Source organism: Brassica napus, chromosome C7, assembly GCF_020379485.1.
Source record: "Brassica napus cultivar Da-Ae chromosome C7, Da-Ae, whole genome shotgun sequence".
Lineage (NCBI taxonomy): Eukaryota > Viridiplantae > Streptophyta > Magnoliopsida > Brassicales > Brassicaceae > Brassica > Brassica napus.
Window position 1 is genome coordinate 42,311,074 of NC_063450.1, and position 23,629 is coordinate 42,334,702.

The 23,629-nt window shown below is 32.4% G+C and overlaps 3 protein-coding genes across 7 annotated transcripts; 1 reads left to right on the forward strand and 2 right to left on the reverse strand.

Annotated features, from left to right (window-relative positions):
* Positions 1-1,451: 1,451 nt before the first annotated feature.
* LOC106348664 (sugar transporter ERD6-like 17) lies at positions 1,452-7,538 on the forward strand. Its single transcript, XM_013788446.3, has 18 exons — positions 1,452-1,701; positions 2,837-2,899; positions 3,701-3,790; positions 3,964-4,023; positions 4,164-4,229; positions 4,375-4,440; positions 5,045-5,120; positions 5,238-5,302; positions 5,403-5,495; positions 5,597-5,677; positions 5,773-5,857; positions 6,064-6,107; positions 6,362-6,424; positions 6,516-6,575; positions 6,658-6,711; positions 6,800-6,859; positions 6,956-7,070; positions 7,167-7,538. The coding sequence occupies exons 1-18, from the start codon at positions 1,555-1,557 to the stop codon at positions 7,304-7,306; spliced, it is 1,428 nt and encodes a 475-aa protein (XP_013643900.2). The 5' UTR covers positions 1,452-1,554; the 3' UTR covers positions 7,307-7,538.
* A 6,849-nt stretch (positions 7,539-14,387) lies between these two features.
* LOC106347555 lies at positions 14,388-15,947 on the reverse strand. Of its 5 annotated transcripts, XM_048761903.1 has the most exons (5): positions 15,636-15,947; positions 15,438-15,523; positions 14,954-15,197; positions 14,786-14,883; positions 14,388-14,681 (listed from the first exon to the last, which is right to left on the reverse strand). In XM_048761903.1, exons 3-5 carry the CDS (start codon positions 15,116-15,118, stop codon positions 14,585-14,587), a joined length of 360 nt encoding a protein of 119 aa, XP_048617860.1. In that variant the 5' UTR covers positions 15,119-15,197; positions 15,438-15,523; positions 15,636-15,947; the 3' UTR covers positions 14,388-14,584. The 5 variants fall into 5 exon arrangements, 2 of the variants coding, with proteins under 2 accessions (XP_048617860.1, XP_048617861.1); XR_001270733.3 differs by having other exon boundaries at positions 14,755-15,197; positions 15,636-15,944; XR_007325779.1 differs by having other exon boundaries at positions 14,388-14,883; positions 14,981-15,197; positions 15,636-15,941.
* A 3,705-nt stretch (positions 15,948-19,652) lies between these two features.
* Positions 19,653-21,854, reverse strand: LOC125589608. The gene is made up of 6 exons (XM_048761905.1): positions 21,651-21,854; positions 21,269-21,468; positions 21,064-21,190; positions 20,706-20,993; positions 20,416-20,628; positions 19,653-20,085 (listed from the first exon to the last, which is right to left on the reverse strand). The coding sequence occupies exons 2-6, from the start codon at positions 21,466-21,468 to the stop codon at positions 19,843-19,845; spliced, it is 1,071 nt and encodes a 356-aa protein (XP_048617862.1). The 5' UTR covers positions 21,651-21,854; the 3' UTR covers positions 19,653-19,842.
* Between the last annotated feature and the right edge of the window lie 1,775 nt (positions 21,855-23,629).

Here is a 23,629-nt window from a genome sequence, read left to right on the forward strand (position 1 = left end):
CCACAACTTTTAAAACTAAATTCTCTACAGCCATATTTCTAAAGGCAAAGTCTAAAGCGAAATTTCTTACCAATCGTACCTAATTAATAGAAACATTTATACATTAATTTGACGAAATATATGTAACACAATATACCCACAAAATGAGTAACTAGACCAATTCAAATTTTTTATACAAAGTCAAAAAATTAAATTAAAAATAATATATTTTTATTTATAGTAATATTTTTATACATATAAATTATAAAACGGCTCAACATATTACAAATAAATATGAATTTTTCAAATAATATAATAAATATATTAACCAACTATTATAATTAAGTATTTTGTATAACTTATATATATGCATAAGGTTTCAAAAGACTATCATTGTTATATTTATTTATGTAACTTTGAATCGTCAACACTTTAGTTTACTTTTACTATTTGATTTTCAAAACAACATATAAACTATACATAATCTTGTTAAAATTTGTTTACAAATCTAAGACAAGAATCAAACTACATCAAAATAACAAAATTAATCAAAATTTTAAGTTATACAACAAAAATATTATAGTTAAATCGGAAAAGTAAATGTTATCTAATATATCCAAATAATAACCAAACAGTCGAGATATTATACATCCAAAATTATCTGTCTAATTTAAATAACATAATGTTATTTAAAACCATTCATATTGATTACAACATAAATAATAGAATAATTAAAAATTAAAAATTAAAAATTAAAAATAAAATATTAATAAATTATTAAATGTATTTATTTTATAATATTTATAGCGGTACATGAACACGGTAAAATCAACTAGTAAAAATTTATATGAGAAGTAGCTAGGCAGTTAAATAGTTTCTAGTTAGTTGTTACCTTTGAGTGGTAAATGTAGCCAAACCCAAAAAATATGGGTTAATGCAAATGCAATGGTTCTCCTCGGCTCTGGACATTCTCTGTACCGCTATTAGTAAGTACTATTATAAAATACGGTATGATTGGTATACAATTACATAAAACAAATTATATTTATTTTCTTTAGATACAACCCATGATGAATTGTTTTTGAAAAAATTAACTATCTATTCTCAATAACGGAAACATTTTTCATAGGTTTGGTAACAAAATAAGAAGAAGAACAAATTAATGTTCAATCGTTATGTGCGACATGTCAAAAATAATTCATCGAATCACGCATGTATGATTATATAATGATAAAAACAAATAGCTGTATTGTTTTTCAATTCTCAGTAAAAAAAAAATCGATACAACATATAAATGAAGAAAATTTGACTTGAATTTTTCTTATAAAAAATCTCACATCGACACATCCGCATCAGCATTCTAATCCAAGTCCATTTTTTAAAAAAATGTCCATTTAAGAGTAGAAAATAAACATAATTACTATATGGAAGGAATAATACTTTGTGACCACACCTCTCCTTATATATGAAGCCCACTTTGACAAAACAAAGCATACGCCTCTCTCTCTCCCCTCTTTTTTCTTACCCTCTCTCTCTGTAGCTTTCTAGAAATTCTGTTTTACACTACATGTGTTTATGATGGTGGTCGAAGAAGAAAGAAGTATGGAGGAAGGGCTTCTCAAGCTGAAGAACCTAAACGACACTTCAGACTGTCGTATTACTGCCTGTGTTATCCTCAGCACTTTTGTCGCCGTATGCGGCTCCTTTTCCTTTGGTGTTGCTGTAAGTTATCATCTTACTTTGCTTGCTCTTTTCTTTTACAAATTTATATATTACAATCGGTAAATACTATGCTTAAACAAAACTGAAAGAGTAACAGTGTTTGTGGAACCAAAATTATAATAAAAAGTTACTTAAAAGCTCCCCCTATAAGGATCGAACTCGTGGCCTTTAGAAATTGGGCTAATTATCTTACTAGTAGAAACTAAAACTAGTGTGTAATATGTATTGGTTACGTCATTTACGTGCCATGATCCTATCTATATATCCTTTACTTCAATATTTTTGTCTTGTCGTGAAAAAAGCTCATCCGCTAACATTTGGTGGTGTTGATCTGTTTTTTTTTTCTTTTTGATAATAATAATTTTGTTATAAACACTTAACTTTAAAATATATTTATCTGATTTTATAAATAATATACAATGATTAGCTCAAACTATATAGTTTACACTAATATTGTTTGTGTTGTTTTAAAATTATAAGCATGACGTTCAATCGCCAACAAAACACAACATTTTCAAAGGAAAAAAATATAAATTTTCCTACATAAATATCGACAAGGGTAAGTAGTTAATATTTTTTTTTATATTTTAAAATAGTTAATATATAGGTAAATGATTGAAATTTTGTAAATCTATTGAGAGAAGACAATTTTAAATGTAATCTTAACCGAAAACGTGTATTTATTGAGTTGTACGATCAAATAATTTTCATGACTAATTACTGTTTCAAATAATTTGGTAAATTTAACCAAAAGTTAAGTATTAGTGTAACCTCCTGGTTCTCTCAATAAAATCTTGATCACCTAAAAAGAAAATAAAAGAAGTATAAGTATTTTATAAAACATTTACAGGCATTTCGACCGATTCTATAACATCTAAGATATTTGTTTAGATATCTAGGTGTAATTTTTATTGTTTTAATATATGATCTATAGTTTTGAACTGATTTTGTCATTCATAAGTTATAATAAATTATTTGATCGGCTTGATCTGCTTCTCTCCTGCATGATCCGCTTGATCTGCACTTGTCCCGTTTGATCTGCACTTGTCTTGTTTGATATGTCCCGCTTGAACTGCTTTTACCATTCGAGCCTATGTATATTTGTTTAATTGTTTTTCTTTAATGGTTTTTGCAGGTTGGTTATACCTCAGGTGCTGAGATAGGAATTATGCAAGACATGGGCCTTTCTATTGCAGAAGTATGCCTATCTGTTATTCTATTTTGATAAGCGAATATTGAGATTAAATTAATCATAAAGTACTGATTAGCAGAGATTAAGAGTGACATATTCATACTAGATTCTTACATAGATAAGTACAACTGCATCAGGTTAACATGTCTTTTTTTTTTTTTTTTTTTAATTTTAACTCCGTATTATTTACTTCTTTATTCATTCTAACTGAAATAGTTAACCTTCAATTCAAATGAAGAAAATGATATAACGTCGTTATCCCAAATAGTGGAGTTTATTACGTGTGGTTCACTTTTAAATTTAAAAGATAATTTTTAATCGTAATATATATGACAACCCAACGAAAAATAATAAATATGATTTTTTGTATAATATTAATATATATATATATATAAGGTACCGTATACGTGGACTTATCGAAATCATTCAAAATAATATATATAAATACTCTATCCTCTACAGTATTAGACGTTTAAAATATACTGAAATGCAAATGCCTTTACTTCATATTATTACATATATGAACATTGACATTGCTTTCAAAAAAAACATTGACATTCACGAACAAAAAAATATTTGTAAAACATCAAATCATTCCATTTTTGGTTTTATTACCATTCAAACAATCATGTTTTTAACTTTCAGTTATTTAAAATAATAATTGATATGAATACTTAGCATGTGTTTTTTTTTTGAAAAAAACTTAACATGTGTTAGTTTTCTAATTTTAGTAACTAATATCCCACTTAAACAAACCTACTCATCAACTTTTGCGATTTATCATTGGATTAACCTGAAATTCTTCAGTTTTCAGCATTTGGCTCATTCTGCACGTTGGGAGCTGCAGTCGGTGCGCTGTTCAGCGGTAAAATGGCGATCATGCTAGGAAGAAGAGGAGTAAATATATTTCTACCCTTTCATAATCTTACAGTTTTATGTCTAGTAGAATTTGATAATATCATATTTTAGTTTTAACCATTTAAGAAAGAAAACATACATTTTCTTTTCCAACTAGAAATGTTATTTTGTTTCCTACCAATAACATTTTTTTCTGCTTTCATGATTTAAAGACAATGTGGGTGTCCAATATCCTCTGCATCACTGGTTGGCTATCCATCGCGTTCGCTAAGGTATTAAAAGATTTATAACCACAAACATATGTCTGTGCTGTGAAGTCATTATTTCTTAAAAATAACCAAACAATTTAGCTTGTGGTTAAATAAATCCAACAATTAAATAGTGTTTTGTTTGCATGCCTGGAACATGAAAGGATGTGTTGTGGCTGGACTTTGGAAGAATATCATCAGGGATAGGAATCGGCTTGATTAGCTATGTGGTAATTAACTTGTTAACTACTTACTGATACTTTAATACTATAGTTTATATATATTTAACTTGTAAACAAGTTGCGTTGCTGTTTATTTATTACGTATATATATATCGATTTAAAATTTAAAATACTTATATTATACATGGAGCAGGTACCTGTCTACATAGCCGAAATTACGCCAAAACATGTTCGCGGTACATTTACCTTTTCAAATCAGGTAATTTTGTTTTCTTTCTTTTCCAAACCATTAATACTTAGCTATAGAAAATATAATGAAGGCCGACAAAGAAAAGAAAAGCATATCAGCCAACATAAAATAAAGTTTGACTTTAGTTTGATAACTTTACTCACCGATATGAGCAAACAATATAAAACTAAACAAAAATAAAATCAGTTGTGGTTTTATGGGGATATATATGCGCTCTCTTAAATAATATAAAAATGTATTTCACCAAAACTAAGTAAAAGTATTTCTGAAAAAAATATATATATATATAGAGAGAGTATAGAAGTAAAACATTTAAAACTAATAATGAGTTTTTAATTGAAACTCGATATCAAAACTTAAAAACTGAACGTATACGCTATCTCAACCCAAACATGACGAAATTGTTTGACTAATTTTTTATTGATATGATCCAAAATTAGTCTGACCCATCATCTAAATATATACAAACCTAATCCAAATACCACCATAATATTTATATTTGTTTGTATAATCGGAAAGTGTCAATCGTAAATCATATTTCAGAACTTGAAGAAATTTTAACTTTATTGTGAGTCCACTAACCCTTTTAAATTATCGTGTGACTAACTATTAGCTTCTTCAAAACGCTGGAGTCTCCATGGTTTATTTTTGCGGGAATTTCTTGGACTGGAGGATGATGGCTTTACTAGGTAAAATCAGTTATTATTTCATCACAGAATCAATGTGGTGGTGATGTTCAAATACAAAAGAAAGTGGTTATAAGTGTACAAATTACCTGACAAAAATCTACTATATTCCCGGTTTAGGTGCTTTACCATGCGTCATTCAAGCAATCGGTTTATTCTTTGTACCAGAATCCCCAAGATGGCTGGTTGGTTAATTTTTATATTTCTTAGTAAAACCCGTTATAGAATCTACTAACCATGAGAAGAAATAGAAGAACCTTAATTAAACTATTTCAATTTTCGAAGGCAAAAGTTGGTACGGAAAAAGAACTAGAAAATTCACTGCTTCGGCTTAGAGGGAGAGATGCTGATATTTCACATGAAGCTTCAGAGATTCAAGTGAGTTTTTACAATGTTATTGTATCATAGGTTTTAAATGTATATTCATTACTTGACATAGAGATAATGTAGAGTCTGAATGATTTTTGTTTTGTTTTTAGCTTATGACCAGAATGGTAGAAAGTGATTCAAAGTCGAGCTTTTCTGATTTGTTCCAGAGAAAGTATAGACATACTCTCGTGGTACAGTGTTAATATATGTTGTAAAAATAAGTATATAAATTAATTTCCTGACTATACATGGTTACATTTATCTGCACATCATTTTTATTACTCAGGTAGGAATCGGGCTAATGTTAATACAACAGTTCTCAGGAAGTGCTGCTGTAATCTCGTATGCAAGTACCATTTTTAGAAAAGCTGGTAAGATTATGTTTTATATACACACAGGGTAGCATTCTGTCTATTTGTATTTGCATAGAAATTTTAAACCCCAAGGGATTCTGTATTTTTTTTTCTTTTCAAGATGCTCATATTTCTTCTACCAATCAATTTCTTATATATTTTGCATGATGATGCCATTAAGTTACTTTCAATTTTGTTTTCTTTAACAATTAGTTTTGAAACAGGTTTTTCGGTTGCCATTGGATCTACGATGTTAGGCCTATTCATGGTAAGTATACACATTTCTTTTTCAAATGCTTTATGAACTACACTAATACTACGTTTATGAAATCAAACTATTTTTTCTACTCTTTATTCAACTACTAAGTTATTGGGATGTTTGTGATTTTATTGACATTTTGGGGGTTAAACAATCAAACTTCAATGAATTTTTTAAACTAAGAAATTCTCTATATATATAGTTACAATTTCCATTTGTTTGTACTGTTCTTAGCATTGAATGACATTTGTGGCTATTCGCAGATACCAAAAGCAATGATTGGTCTAATTCTTGTAGATAAATGGGGCAGACGGCCCCTCTTGTTGGTGAGTTTTTTTCTTTCTAATTACGCAATCATTTATCAACATTAAAAAAATGAAAGTTGTCTAATATTTTATTACAATTCGGACAATATAGACTTCTGCCTGTGGGATGACCATAACTAGCATGCTTCTTGGACTCGCTTTCGCATTACAGGTTATTTACGTTTTTATATATATGTTTTTTTGGTCATATATTCAATTCTGAACCAATGCTTTTGTATGTTTGGTATGAGCAGAAAATGCAATTACTTCCAGAACTAACTCCAGTATTCACGTTTATCTGCGTTACGGTATAACATTTGTTCAACTTTCACACCGTCCTATACGAATAAAACGTAGTACAAACAAATAAACATTGATGTTATTCTTTCTTGCCAGCTGTATATTGCAACTTATGCAATAGGCGTGGGAGGCCTCCCTTGGGTAATAATGTCAGAGGTATACATGACTTATCTCAAACTTTTTTAAAAAAAATGTATACCATTTTGTAAATAAATCTCATAATATTACTGTATGACGTTTGTATATATGCAGATATTTCCAATAAATATAAAAGTAACAGCAGGGAGTTTAGTTACGTTAGCCTCATGGTCAAGTAGTTCCATCGTCACTTACGCTTTCAACTTTCTATTCGAATGGAGCACTCAAGGTATGATCTTTGGAACAAAGTTAAATAAATTAATAAGTTTATTGGTTTATATAATTATATATAATAATAAGATTATTGGGTTATATATATATATAGGAACATTTTACATATTCGGGGCTATCGGAGGAGGAGCGTTGCTTTTTATTTGGCTGCTCGTTCCGGAAACGAAAGGATTATCACTTGAAGAAATACAAATTTCGCTTACAGGTCAGCCCGATGAGATAAGCCATATGTAGATTGAAATGTTTATATTTTTATTTAAATTCAGTTTATGATGCTATGCTCATCGACAAAGAGAATTTTACCCTTTTTCATTCTGTGATTAGTATTTTAGTTTTTCTAATACTTAATTGGCCATTTTATGTATTTTTCCGTGATTGTAATTAAACACGGCCTATGTTCATTGTATATTTGTATTCTATATGTAAGATATTAAACTGTAAAATGTATCATTCTACATCATTTACATATCAAAATGTAAAAAATGTTTTAAAAAACGTCTATAGATAATCAAGTGACGGTTTATGGTATCATTATATAGACGTTTAAACGTCTATTGATTATCTATAGACGTTTAAAGTGGTATACAATGTGATAACTGGAATCACTTCTCGTAATTAAGGTTTCTCACATCACCTATTTTCTCATATTGTACAAGTGTTTTATAAAGTAACTATGATATATATACACATTATAAAAAGTAGCCAAGATATATGCAACGTTCCAAAAGCTGGCTGCTTTTTTCAATAGATTATAACACAGTTTTAAAAACATGTCCAAGCTTTCCGTTTGTTTCTTAAGATGGTACTAGATTCTGACCCGTCCTTTTTAGGGCGGGTATATTTTTTGTTAAGTTTTTTTGAAAAATTTAATTTTTACATTTATGTTTTTAAATTATATTTATGTTTAATATTAATTTAATTTAGTATAATTTTGGTAACTATATTAAATATATCACGTTGCATAACTATATACTTATGGCATATACATTTCAGAAATTATTTTTAAATTTTATTCTTAAAGGTTGCAACATATTATATTTTCTTAATATTTACCTAACATAATTAGTTAAGAATATTTGTACCAAAAAATCCGATTCGGAATCGACCCGAAAATCAAAATCTAATACTCTATTAAACCTGGTTTATATATTTGAACGGTTCTTTAAGTGTTACATCCGAAAACCAATATCAAACTCAACCACGCCGAAAATCGAACAATTTTTCTAAAAAGGTTTAAATTTTTTAGTTTTTAGTATTTATTCTAATATATATATATAGATATGTGTGTGTGTAAATGGGTTAATATGAACTTCATTAACTTTAAGTAAAATCATATTTAATAAATATTTTTAAATCAAATAACCTATTTAAAACCCGTTAAATTAAATGTATTGATATGAATATTTCTTTCTATTAAAAATCTAATTAAACCTCATTAAACCCTATTTTTAAGATTACGTGCTTTGTTGATTTGAATAAATTAATATTAAACACATAATTTCTCTTCACTGATTACTAAAAGTTATATTAAATTAAATTAATATTAAACACAAATATGATTACAAAAACACAAATTAAAAAAAAATATATAAAAAAGATTAAATCGAAAAATATACTTTCCCTTATTAAAAACCAACTTAAAACCCGTTGAAACCCATTTTAACATCATGTACTTTGTTAATTGATAACTTAATTTTTGTGTAAATCATTTAGAATTTAAAATAATTAATATATTGTTGAATAAATCCTAATTTTTTGGGTTGAGATGTAAGTTATGTGGTTGTAGTGTGATAATGATTTTTTTACGAAATATATCAAAGTTGATTAAGTCTAAGATTATATTGTAATAGTTTGTGAAAATAGTATTACTTTAAAAGCAATATTAGGGGTGACAATAAAAAGTGAAACTACTATAAGTATTTTATTTTGTATTTCTTAACAAAAATTAAGTGACTACAATAATAATCACATTTTATACTTCTTTGCCAATACTATTAGGAGTAATTAACATATGTTTTTAGAAGACTAGGGTCGGCCCGGGCTACGCCCGGGTTTTTTGTTTAAATTTTAATTTTGATTATATATTTAGTATGGTTATTTTTATATATAAATTTTATAATCTATTATAAAAAATATAAGTAGCTTTAGAGAAATATTAAATAATTTAAAATATTCAATTTTTTGTCTTACGTGATTCGAAAATTTTTGTATCCATATTTTGTTATTAAAAATTATATTTAAGGGGAAGAGCAGAATAAACAAAAATTAACTACTATTTTTTTAAAGAAAATTTTATTTATGGTGCTTAATTGGTTGAATTGTTTACATGTTTCGGTACATTTAAAACTATATATAACATTTGTTTCCAATTAGTCTCTAAGTAATTTAATGGACTCCCCCCCCTTTAAATTTACCACCCTATATATCTTTATGCTTATTTTTTCTTAAATCAACTGTTTAAAAATTGTAATATTTTGTAGATAAAAAAACTTACAAATATGACACTAAAAATTACAGAGTGAATTCTTACAATAAAAGTTTTGCATTTACAATCCAACTAATCGGACTCATTATCTAAATATTATTTATCTTATTTTCATAGGTGTTTAAAAATTTTACTTTTCAAATTTTTGTTCCACTTCGACCAAAGTCAGTTTTGATGTAAATGCACCATTTATATAATATATATAATCAATTTTGAACAATGATAATCGTAATTGTATCTCAAAATTTGTTGTTGATTAAAAAAGTTATCACCAAAGCATAAAAAATTTCGTGTTGTGGTTTTATTTATATGGTAGTTGTTATGTCAAACGATTATGCACTAAATCACAATATGTAACTGAGGTTTTTCTCTTAGAACAAAACAATATAAAAAACCAAGATAAGCTATTTAAATAAGTCTAGATCGTGTTTAATTTTATTCATTGTTTTCACTTTCGTTTCCACATCTCACATTCGAACCAAACATGGCTGACTGAGTTATTTTGTATGCTTCCGGAGATGATTTATTGTATACAATACTGGTGAATTTGATTTGGAAAGATAGTTTGAATTGGAGAAGAAGTGTTGGGCTAATATATTTTAAGAATTTAAAGGGTTTTAATATTAGTTGCGCTACATGCATAAAATTTGTGTATTTTATTGAACTTAAGATTTTATATGATAGTGTTTGATTTTATATTCTAAGTGATTCAATATTCTTGATCATAATTTTGATTTAAAATGATAATCGAATTCAATCTCATTAAGATAAACTAAACTTCATAATTCAGCGTATAATGAAAAAAAAATAACTGGCAAAATATTTTTAAGATATTTAGTTTACGCTAAACTGAAAGTAATATTATATTGACTATTTTGTTATTCTTGTTGAAAATAATAAGTTTATTTTGTTCTCAAAAAAATAATAGGCTTGTTTAGTAGAAATAAATTCTGATGCAAATATCATTATTTTATATTTTCTCAATGTTTATTCTACTTTATTATATATTTAGTAAATAAAATACACTAATTGATTTACAATCGTAGTTGAAATCAAACTTATAAATTATAAATTACTTCTACATTTTATACTTTTGTTTTTGAATATACTTTAGTTTCTCTTATACATTTTCTTTTAAACATATTGATTTAGGTAGTACCAAAAAAAATCGTAATAAAATGTCAGTGTAATATTTGATGTTGAGATGTCGGGAATGGGTTTGGACAACATATATATTTAGAGTTGATTAGATTACTGTCTCTGCTCTGTTTCCACCATGATATGTTAATTCTTGAGACGTCCACTCCTTGGAAATGCATAGTTTATACATAACACATCTTGTAAAGAGATGATAGCAATATGCTCAATATATTCTTTGTACACGTCTTTGTTTGAAATATATTTAGTATTTGGATGATATATTATTAATTTTTTTTTTTTTTTTTGACAGCAAGAAATTCACAGACTCATAATGACTCTGTAAACCAAATCGGTAACTCCGCATCCATGTGAACGACGAAAGACGGCTGTCTTCTAGCACTGCGTGCTAAGCTATCCGCCCTTTGATTCTCCGTACGAGGTACATGAACAATATCTGAGTTGTAGAAACTCCTTCGTAGAAGCATGATGTCTTCCAAATAACTTCCAAATGCTGGCCATTTTTCTGGTTCCGAAACCATCTTCACCAATTGAGAACAATCCGTTGCAAATGTAACCTGAAATTGTCTTAAATTCTTCATACATTCCATTGCCCAAATTAAAGCTTCCATCTCCGAATGGAGAGGTGAAAGACATGCCCTTACATTCCTTGCTCCTAATAAACCATCGAATCCCGGTAAAGTACTATACCATCCTTGTCCCGAGAATAATTCCTTATCTTTCCAAGAACCATCTATAAAGCACCATCGTCCTGAAGTTTGTATCGTGGGTCTGACATGTACCTGTTGTTCCCTCTTCTGACTATTGAGTACCTGTACCTCGGTCCAAAGTGCTGATTCCAATTCTGCCAATTTAAGTGTTTCGGTTGGATCGATATCCAGATTACTAAACACTTTATTATTCCGAGCTTTCCAGATATACCATATGATCCATGCAAATTGTTGGTCATCCATCTTAGGATTGACTCTCCAAAAAAGATGATCCATATTACCAAAAAGAGAATTAGTAGGGAAAATATTGGGATTCGATGGTATCTTAGATAATGCCCACACTTGGCGTGCTGGAGGACATTCAAAGAACACATGGTTTATCGATTCCTCCGGATCTCCACATCGAGCACAACATGTATCCCCTTTAATTCCTCTCGTGTTTAGGTTTTTCATTACCGCTATACAACCTGAAAGAACTTGCCATAAAAAGTGTTTTATCTTCGGTGGGCACCTTACTTCCCAGCAAAATGCCTTTAGTATATCCACAGTTGGCCCATAAAATTCTGGTGGTTTTTCCTTATCAGGGTAGACCCATTCTACTTGATACCCTGATTTTACCGAATATTTCCCATTGTTAGTGAAATGCCATCCATTTCTATCTTCCATGTGATTCCTACTTAGGGGAATGCTTTCGATAATTTTTACGTCCTGGGGGTCCACCAACTCTCTAATTGCCTGAAGGTTCCAAGTTCGGGATTCCGAATTAATGAGAGAATCCACAGTAAGGTGTGGGTAACTGTTGTGAAAGTTTTTGTTTGCTGGTCTTGGGCGAGTGGCTGGGATCCAGGGATCATTCCACACGGAAATGGATGACCATGTTCCCACCCTTTTAATTAGTCCTTTACAAACCAGAGATCTAGCAGATATAATACTCCTCCAGCCGTATGACGGAGAGGAAGATCGGATCGGTTCTAGAGGTGAGACATTCCTATAGTACCGTCCTTTAAAGACTTTAGAAAAAAGAGAATTAGGCTTCTCAATCAGCCTCCACAGTTGCTTACCAAGCATCGCTGTATTAAAATCCAAAAGATCCTTAAAACCTAAGCCACCATTGTCTTTGGACACACATAACTTATCCCATGATTTCCAGTGCAAACCTTTTGAGCTCCCGCCTGGACTCCACCAGAAATGAGCTACTGCACTCGTTAGCTTTTTAACTGTGGCTTTTGGTAACCGATAAACTGACATCACATGGTTTGGCAGGGCCGTAACTACTGATTTGATAATCACTTCTTTTCCTCCTTTAGTAAAGAATCTAAAAGTCCACCCATTAACCTTATTATTCAACCGATCTTGTACAAACCCAAACACTTGTACCTTAGATCCCCCAATACTTTCGGGCAGCCCTAGATAAGATCCCATCCCTCCTAGGTTCTGAATACCCAAGATATCTCTCATTTCTTGGCGACTGGACTCCTCAATCTTATGTCCAAACTGAATTGAGGATTTCTGGAAATTAATTTGTTGTCCTGAAACAGCCTCGTATTCCTTTAAAATCCGAAGAATGGTTTGACACTCTTCCTTATTTGCCTTACAAAAGAAGAGACTATCATCTGCAAATAGCAGATGGGAAATTGTTGGACAAGCTCTTGCTACCTTCATACCAGTTAATTGTTTCACTCTCTCTGCCTTCTTAATATTCACAATTAAGGCCTCAGTACACATAATAAATAAGTAGGGAGACAAAGGGTCTCCTTGCCGTAAGCCTCGCTGAGAATTATATGACCTTGTGGCTGTCCATTAAGGAGGACCCTGTATTGAACCGACGAAATACATTCCAACATTAGATTGATCCAGCGAGAATCAAACCCCATTTTTCGGAGAAGGGCCTCAATAAAACTCCACTCTACCCTATCATACGCCTTACTCATATCCGTTTTAATTGCCATGAACTTATTTTGACATGATTTATTAGTTCTCAGTCCATGAAACATTTCCTGCGCTATAAGAATATTATCCGATATTAACCTGCCTTCAACAAAAGCCGATTGCGTCTCCGATATTAGGCGTGGGAGACAAATTTTTAGGCGTTGACACAACACTTTCGAAATAATCTTATAACCCACATTACATAGGCTTATCGGCCTCAGTTCCGTCATCCTTGTAGGCCTCTCTATTTTTGGAATCATACAAATATTAGTAATATTTAACCGTGGATCCAAAACTCCTGTAGTCAAAAAATTATTCACCATCTCAACCACATCCTTCTTAATAACATGCCAGGCATGCTGAAAGAAGAGTGCTGTCATTCCATCCGGACCTGGTGCCTTCTCCGGATGCATCATAAACAAAGCTTGGCGGACCTCCTCCTCCGTTGCTACTCTTAGTAAAACTTGATTCATATGGGGAGAAATAGATGGTACTATCTCTTCCAAAAAATTATCAAAGTCCGTTGGAGTGGTAGAACTAAAAAGACCTTCAAAGTAATCAACCGCCACCTTTTCAATGCCATTTTCATCTGTTATCCAATTACCCCTGTCATCATGAAGCCCTACTATTTTATTCCGGACCCGACGTTGTTTTGTAAGGGCATGATAGAACTTGGTATTAAGATCACCAGAAGAATGCCACATATTTCGGCTTTTCTGATGCCAATATTCCTCCTCGTCCTTATAAGCCTCTTGTAACTTTTTAGAAACCTCTAAAATCTCCTCTTGTGATCTATTATTAATCTAAATATGGGAAATATGTGCTGAGAATTGTCTTGAGGAAAAAAATTCGAACTCGAGAAGGATTTTAAATAAAACCAAAAAACTACATAAGCACTATTCAAATAGCAAGTACTGCTTCCAGATATGGCCAATATATCGTGTTAGTTTGGAGCATAATTATTATCTGGGTGATCTTTTTTATATTAAAAATATGCGGAGAATATAAACTGAAACTTGGAGAGCAAAGAACATGAGATAAATATCTTTATATTAGTTCAAACTTAAGCAGAACTTTTGAAGATTGTCTGAGAAAACATAGCAAGAGAAAAAAAAAAAATTGATGCCTTAGCATTATTCAAATAGCAAATACTGCATCCAAATACTTAACGATCTTCACCTAAGCGATTCAGGCCTTCTTGACAACCTTGGAAGATGACGGTGCTGCTGTTCATATAGTTGGTGATTCCTCACGAACATTACCACCAACGTCAACATTAGTAGGCCCTAATATGTTCCCAGGCATCTCCATCATCATCATTGCCCTCCTGTTAAAACCAAAACACATATCATTATTTCATACTACGTAGAAAACATAATGAAATCTAAAATGAAACTAACAATGGCAAAAAAGTCCGGTAGTGACAGACACCTTCGCTCAGGATGCTGAGAGAGTGAATATTTGATGGTCAACCCAAGTACATAACGATCTATATAGAGCCTAGGAATGCAGGTTTTGACTTTTGACACCTTAAGACATACATGCGAAAAAGACAAATCAAATATCATAAAAACGATGGAAAGGCATTAGAGGTCATACCTGAAGATGCCCGATTAGTGGCATTACCTTGCTATGCCTCTTGGTTTTCCAAAGCTCATATATTGTTTCCATTGCTTCCAAGGATCTAACTCCGGCCATCAGTTCTTGAATTTCGATTAAGGTAAACTGATCAAGTTGCTTTACATAAGAAGCCTTCTCAAACATGTTCTCAGTGATATCATAAGAAGCACTATTCTCAGGATCGGAACACTCATGAATTGTCGCAAGGAACTGCTCATCATCGCTGTCCATGTCATACAAAACACGTGAAAGATTCAATGCCATTTCAACATCAGTTTCAGTCTGCCGGCAATATTTAGAAGAACGGAAAATAAACTCAGTTTCTGAAATCAACAAACGGAATAGAACCTATCTCCGAAAGAGTGAAATAATTATTTTGACTGAAAAAGCATAATTTTTTAAAGATTTTAAGCTTGAATCTGTTTAAAAATAAGATGATCATGACTTTGAAGAAGGGAACAACCTTAGCGTTAAGGAGGATCATATAACACCCATCAATTCGCCACCACCTTTAAAGTTTCTGGCTTCCCAAAATCCGAGCAGCCGCACCTCCACCGTGGAAGAACGACCAAATCAGAGATCAAGATAGATGAGGTAGCCATTACACTGAAAATAAAATTTCTCTTGATTTAGGGATGATGCTAAGGGGATGAAGCCATACCTTTTTATATGTGAGAATTCCCACCACCGCCTCGAATAAGGCTAAGATTCATTGAATGCAAGATCGTGGTTAATGACATTGAATCAGCGAGACTTGTAACCGTTTGGAGGTGAAGAAGCCAGACCGAAACGACATGAACAGACACCGACGTGTAGATTACTGAAGAAGCGTGGAGTTACACGCCATTCCAGAGCCACCATTGTTAGTAGAGCGAATCAGATCTCCAAGGAGCTGAAGAACCCTAGAATTATGAATCAGGAAAAGATGTAGGCGAGACGGGTTTGTATATCGGCCAGAAAGCAGTATCCATAACTTACAAATAACAAAATTTGGTGCAAGCCCAATAACAAAACCAAAGGAAACGATTTTTAATGAAGTGATGCGTTTTATCTTGCGGGACACGTGTCAGCGTCATAGAGAGCGACTTTCTGACATGGCACAACAGGAGAGAGGCAGACAATTTTATATATATAGAGATATGTCAATAATGTAACTGTATACATAAATCTATTTTATAAAGTAACGTGTTATACCATAAATAAATTAATTTGGGTGAAATACTGACAAAAAGCCAATGTAACCCAATACATGCTAATATCACAATGATATTCGTGTATATAGTGTAATAGATTTTAATTATAATTTTACTATAATAAAGTAACATAGATTACCAATCACAATTTGGTATAAACCCAAAAGGAAGGAATAAATGTTATTATATATATAGGCCGTGTTCGTTTACATGTCGCGCGACCTGCGACCTGCGACATGCGACCTGCGACTGATCGCAGGTCGCAGGTTGTTGTTCGTTTTGCTGTCGCGTAACATGCGACCTGCGATTGGTCGCAAGTCGCAAGTCGCAGGTTGTTGTTCGTTTTGATGTCGCGCGACTGATCGCGCGACCAGTCGCGGGTTCCTAATTAAGTCGCCCGAAAAAACAGCGACTAAAAATTAAGAAAATTTTGATCGCGCGACTGGTCGCAGGTCGCAGGTCGCGCGACAAGTAAACGAACATAGTTTTAGTCGCAGGTCGCAGGTCGCAAGTCGCAAGTCGCGCGACACGTAAACGAACGTAATCTTAGTCGCAGGTCGCAGGTCGCAGGTCGCGCGACACGTAAACGAACATGGTCATAATTGTCGGAAGTGGTGTCGAAAATATTGGAGTGGAAGTTATAAAATAGGCATCGATTATTAAAGGATAATTATAGTTGTACAGTTTGTTAGGTCATGTTTCTAATTTACTAGTATCAATAATAATAGTCCTCTGTAAAGTGTTGTACTGACACCACCCAATTCCTACATGAACCTGAAATATTCAAATAAATTGTTTATTGTTACGAAAGACAAAAAAAGATGAGCCGCTTTCGTTGAAAATATAAAAGATTTGGGGTCCGCTGCACTATTTGCACAGTAAATTTCCTTCTATATATACGAACGTTTGCGTTCGTTTGTAAACACATCATCTTTCTCCTTCAATAACACATCATCTCTTCTTATCAGTATTATCTCCTTCGTACGGGTATAAAATTTTGCTTTATTTAAATTCCTGCGATATAATAAAATTCCAGTTCTTTTTATAACACGTTATCAGCACGATCACTCTGCGATTCGGTAAAATTTATTTGTATCATTTATACCCTGTTATAATGGTCGGAATACCGCTTATATTATTTACTATTAATTTAATTTATTTATTGGTCGGCCGAGCCGCCTTATATTCTGTTTATTGTTTATTGGTCGGCCGAGCCGCCTTATATCCTGTTTATTATTTATTGGTCGGCCGAGCCGCCTTATATTCTGTTTGTTATTAATTGGTCGGCCGAGCCGCCGTATAATTTATTTATTACTCTGCATTGATCGTCTGAGCCGTCGCATGATTTGTTGTCATAACATAAATATTTCATTACCATAATTTTTACTTTTATGAAATTTTATAGATTTGATTGACTGTTTAATACGATATTTTCAGACTGATTTTTAGTGCACTCGATTTAACCCCAACGGTCACAAAGAATTTTTTTCAAAAATTTCCCCTTTCTCCAACGGTCATGAACAGTAATTTTCATCTATAAATACAACTCATTTTCACTCCATTTCATCATCCAAAACATTTCATCTTCTCTCAAAAATTTCAAATCGCTCTCCTCCGATTTATCATTTCAAGAAAGATGATTCGCGCACTTTTGTTTTTATGTGTCATTTTTATTTGTGTTTCTATTTATGGTTTACTCGTTGGAGAATTTACTCAGAGTGAATTTAAGATGAATATCAGTTTAATTTTCTTTACATCGCTTCTCCTTGTAATTGCTTGCATGATTAATGTAAACGGTTTTTAAATTATGAAGTTCTAATAAAATATTTTTATTTTGTGTTTTTAGAAATACAAATGGCAAACATCGAGAAACTCCAGTTCCCGGCTCTGAAAGTAACCGGTGAAAATTATGTCAGATGGGTCACAAATGTGAAACCTTATCTTGTAATAAAAAAGATAACTGAAGCGATAGAAGTCGGTAACAAATCGCCACCCGAGCATATAGCCGAAGCGATAATCTTCCTGAAGAAGCATTTAGATGAGAATCTAACTCACGACTATGGAGACGTTGAGGACCCAGCCGTACTATGGCAAGCCTTGAAAGATAGGTTCGATAATCAAAAGGAAATCAATCTCCCTCACGCTCTTGAAGAGTGGAAAACCCTGAGGTTTCAGGATTTCCAAAGGGTTAGAGATTACAATTCCACTATCTTGAGGATAGTTGCACAATTAAAATATTGTGGTAACCCTGTCACCGAAGCAGAATTGCTTGACAAGACATACAATACTTTCCACAAAGAACACAACGTCTTATCCCGAATTTACAGAAAATGTGGGTACACCAAATTTTCTGAATTGATGGTAACACTCATGTTGGCTGAAAAGAACGATGAGTTACTAATCAAAAACCATAATTCCTGACCTACGGGAGCCAAGGCATTTCCCGAAGTGAATGCTACGGTGGTAGAATATTCGGGAAGGAGAAACCAGACCAACCGAGGTCGTGGTCGGCGTTTCAACAACAAACGTGGAAAGCCTTACTATCCTAAAAGTATTAGATCTAACAAATGGGTTAGATCTGAACAACCTCCTAAAGGCAAAGAAACCGAAGAGGATACCACAAAGAAAAGTGAGACTGTATGTTACAGATGTGGATGTAAAGGACATTGGTCCCGTACCTGTCGTACTCCCCCACATTTGTGCAAGTTATATCAAGAGTCCATAAAAGAAAAGGCTAAAGAGGTGAACCTCACGGAAAATGTTGAAGGGACCTCATATGTTGAATCCTCCGACTTCGCTAATGAGCTGGACTAGATTACTTCTGAAGAGAATTGAAATGCCTATGATAAGAGTATTGAATAGTTTTCAGTATTACCATGTATAATTATTATATTTCATGTTTTAAACAAATAATGATGTTTTTAACGTCATCTTATTGTATAATTACTACAAGAAAATATAGATATTATGACCATAGTTTTTGTCACAATGATTTACTTTTTCGTCACAATTTTTATATTGTGACTAATGTGTGACAAATTCTAAAAAGTCACAATAAAATGGTCACAAATCCATTTACGTATCAAAATCGTCACAGCTATAGTGACCATTAACCACGGTAACAATTTTGTCACCAATTGTGACGAAATATCAAAGTCACAAAAACGCCACAATTTGTCACGATTAAATCGTCACAATACGTCACAAACCGTGACCACATTTAGACACAGATTCGTTACATGTTGTTACCAAATTTGTGTCACCCATTAGTCATATATTTTGACCAAAATAATGTCACACATATGCGTTACAATTAGGGACGGAAGGATAGTAATTAAGCTGTCACAAACGTCTTCTATTTGTGACCTTATGTTGTTACTAATTTTGTAACATATTATTACTAACAAAATAAAATAAAAATGGCAAAATTAATATACTGTTATTACGACATTATTTTCAAATATATAAATATTATATATAATATGAAACACTAAAAAAACGTGAACTACCATTAAAATACTTAATAAAAGTTAACATCCAAGTCATAGAACAAAGTTAGGTTCACAAAGATATTTACACGAAAATAGACAACAAAATACATAATAAACAAACTAAAACACGAGATGAACATAAACTTCATGGAAAGTGGGGAGCTTTTTGGTGGTGAATCCAGGTCTAGACATTCAGATTTGTGATAGACTGAACAAGTTTCTCCATGTTCTCAAGTCTTTTCTGAAACTGCAGATTTTCTTCGCGACTCTGTTTTAGCTCTGCTTCCACCTCTTGCAATCTTTGTGTTATTACTTCCACTTCTTCAGAAGCTTCTGGTGCATTCGATGATGCATCAAAGGATGGTACCAACTTACTGTGTAATGCTCCAAGTCCAAAGACACGTCCCTGTTTAGACATTCCAGCAGCCTGATACAAATGACAAAACATGAGAACAAAAACAAAAGCATTGCAAAAATTTAACTACAAAAATAAATAGTATATGCCACTAGACACGTCAAAAAATCAAGGTGTAGTTTGTAGAGAAACAAACAAGTCACAACAACATTAACTAGTTTGACACTTAAGAAACATATTAATACTACCCCATTTTACAATCATAAGTCCGTGATGTACTCGTTCTTGTTAGACACAAATAAGAGAAATGATCAATAACGTAACTAACTGTAAATATTCATGTATAGTAAAACATGACAAAACATTATTTAAAAATGATGGCAGTATAATTTAGAATATTACCTTGACATAAATCTCATTTTTCTCACATTGGTCAAGATTCTCAAGAGTTACATTCTCTATACCAGAAGATTCGAGCTGTCCCAAGCGTTCTTCTACATGCTTCTCATAGGTTTCGGCAACCAATCGAGCTCGCTCATCAACGTAAGTTCCATCGGGTCTTTGATGTGTTTTCTTCATCATAGCAATAAAAGAGAAGTCTTCGTTGTTTGCTTCCTACAAACAATTAAGAATAGATAGAAAATAAATAATACAAAATTATCAGAAACTAAGAATGGAAAAATAAACATTACCAGCACATCCTGAACTTTGGCATATGAACATGAACCCGCTCTATGTCGATGCGGACCTAAACCATTGCGATCAGACAAACGAGAAGCACGTGCACTCGCACTCGTTTTCTTAGCTTTTGGTGTTGCCCAATAAGCTTGCATAGTGGTCCAATAGTCAGACAAAATCCAGTCAGGTTTTACTCCTCCTTTCTTTGCAATACTTACCATTCCTTTGAGGCGATAGGCAGCAAGTTTCTTAAACTCCTTTTCAACTGAATAGTTGATCGAAGCATCCCAATTGAACTTTTTCTGAAAATATATTATAGCAAAGATGATTAGTTAAGTATAAAACCATTATAGCATTAGTTAGAAAACATACCTTAAACATCGAAAACCATGTTCGCTTATAATAAGGTGGCACTTTTTTCCAAGAGTACCATGGTCCTTTAAAACAACCTTGAATGATCTTTCTGATTGCAGTTGACACTTCGGTGTTGTGTTTAAACCTGTTCCATTGAGATAAAATTAGTAATAAATTATAAATCTGAGACAACTCAGTTGGTAATTGGAAAAAAAATCAGTACCATTTAGATCCATTCGTTCGAGAATGATGGAGCATGGGTAAAGATGTACGAACTACATACGAGTCTTCCATATGCACACTTGGTTGAGAATTTGCAACATGTGTAGGTGAGCGAGCAGGGGAAATGGGATCTTGTGAACCAACAGAACGGTAATTTAGTGAACTTCCGTACGAGCGCCCACCTATTGTTTGCGAAGCCATCTAGAAAACCAATCAATCAAATAAGGTATAATGTAATCATGAATATAAATGACTCATTATAAACAAATGAAAACCAGAAACTATCAATCTACGTTTACTCGTTAATTCTACTAGAATCCAAAAAGTCAAATAAAAATTAATTAAACCTAACTTCTCAAAATCTAGAATCAAGTAGAAATTACCTTCTTAACAGGAAGATGGCAAAGAGAGCAACAAATAAAAGAGAAAATCTAGAAAGATAATCTCTTCCTTAGAGTTTCTAGAGGCAGAGGTTATCAAATGCCTTAGGTAATGGTGTATTTTGGGGTTTTAATAGGTTCGTGAAATTTTTGGCAGCACTTAAGCGGTATAATAAAAAGTTTATGGCTCCACTTAACAAAATTTAAGGCGGTCTATTGAAAAAAATTAGAGATACCCACTAGCTAATTATAAGACGTGTGTTTATTTTAACAAAAATATCACTTATTTACAATGATAATTTTTTATAAAGAAAATATTTCAAATTGGGAAGTCATGTAGGACCGAAGAATATAACCGTCTTGATCTTTTGAAGGCACAAACGATAAATAAATTTGATGCCAAACAAAATAATCTGCGAGGGATAATTCAATCGTTCAACTTCAATAATAATACTTTTCTTAAGCTCTTTTGCTTATTGGGTCTCTACAGACACACATGTGCATCTACACTTATACGTGTACTTCTAAAGGCTTAAAAGAATAGATACAATAATTTTTCAAATAGATAATATGGCCAAGAAGTAATTAAATATAACTGCAGAAAAACACCACAAACAATATTAAATGATTCATATGAATTATTATTAACCTCGAATCCTCGTGACCGACTTCAAGCACACACACATGTAAACTCCAACTTCTCTCATTAGCAGCCATTAACTTAAATCACAGCTTCTTGGTATTTTCATTAAAACCACAAGAACTTATCTCCAGGGACCAATGATGAGACATCATCTCCAACTCTAAGCCACTTGAAGAACTTTAAATTCTCGATCTCTTTTAGAACACCTTGCTCCGACTATCTTTAGTCGTATGATTTCTTCTTTTCAGGTAAAACAAAATTGACCCAACTAAGTGCAGAAGCTGAATAAGTCATTATCCGATACTCTTAACTAAGTGCAAGATGGCTCAACGGCAACATATATAAGCATCACTCGTAATGAACATGGGGCTGATTTCCTTGAAGCACAAGTTAATTAATTGATTTCAAGAATTGAACGGAATGAAACGTTACCTAAAATTTCAAAGTTAAATAAAAGAAGTTTAAATCAAAATAAATGCAAACGTTAAATCAAAATAAAACACAAACGACGACCAGTTTACTCAGAGTCTTCGTCTGTCACTTCAATATCTGAATTCCCATCTTCATCATCTGAACCAGATTCATCGTTAACATTCACATCATCTAGGTCTTCTACTTGACCATGCAGATTTGTTAACGTCTCGACTTCCACGGAATCAACATTTATAATTGGAGAATCATTTTCAGACTGCATTGCAGTAAAATCTAAGTTTCCATCAACCAAAACTTTTCCTCTTGGTTGTATCACTATTGCTGCTTCCCATTGTTGTTCTCTTTTCCGAGTTACCCGCGGATATGGAACATAACACACTTGATCTGCTTGTGAAGCCAAAATAAAAGGATCATATTTTCCATAGCGCTTTGTAACATTAACATCGATGATGCCTGACTTGTTTCTCCTTATACCTCTTCCACTGGTTGAATCATACCAGTCACAAAAGAAAACCACAACTTTCAGCTCAACTGGTCCATGATAATGTAGTTCTATAATATCTCTTATTATTCCATAAAAATCAGGCTCGTCGCTCAATCCAGAAGATACTGTACCCTTCACACAAACTCCATAATTGGCAGTTTTTCTTTCTTTCCCATAATCATGTGTGTGAAATATGTAACCTCTTGAAAAATAAATTGGCCATGAAGTTACTTTTACCATTGGACCATGTGCGAGTGACTGCAACCAATTTGGGTACGATTTATCCGCACAATTGTCCTCCACCTATTTTCACCATCAAATACAAACATTTTTAGTATAAAATAAAATTTTAGCATGAATTAGTTATTGTAAAAAAAACTACTTATTTCTTACATGTTTTAGTAACCAGTTTGCAAAATCTTT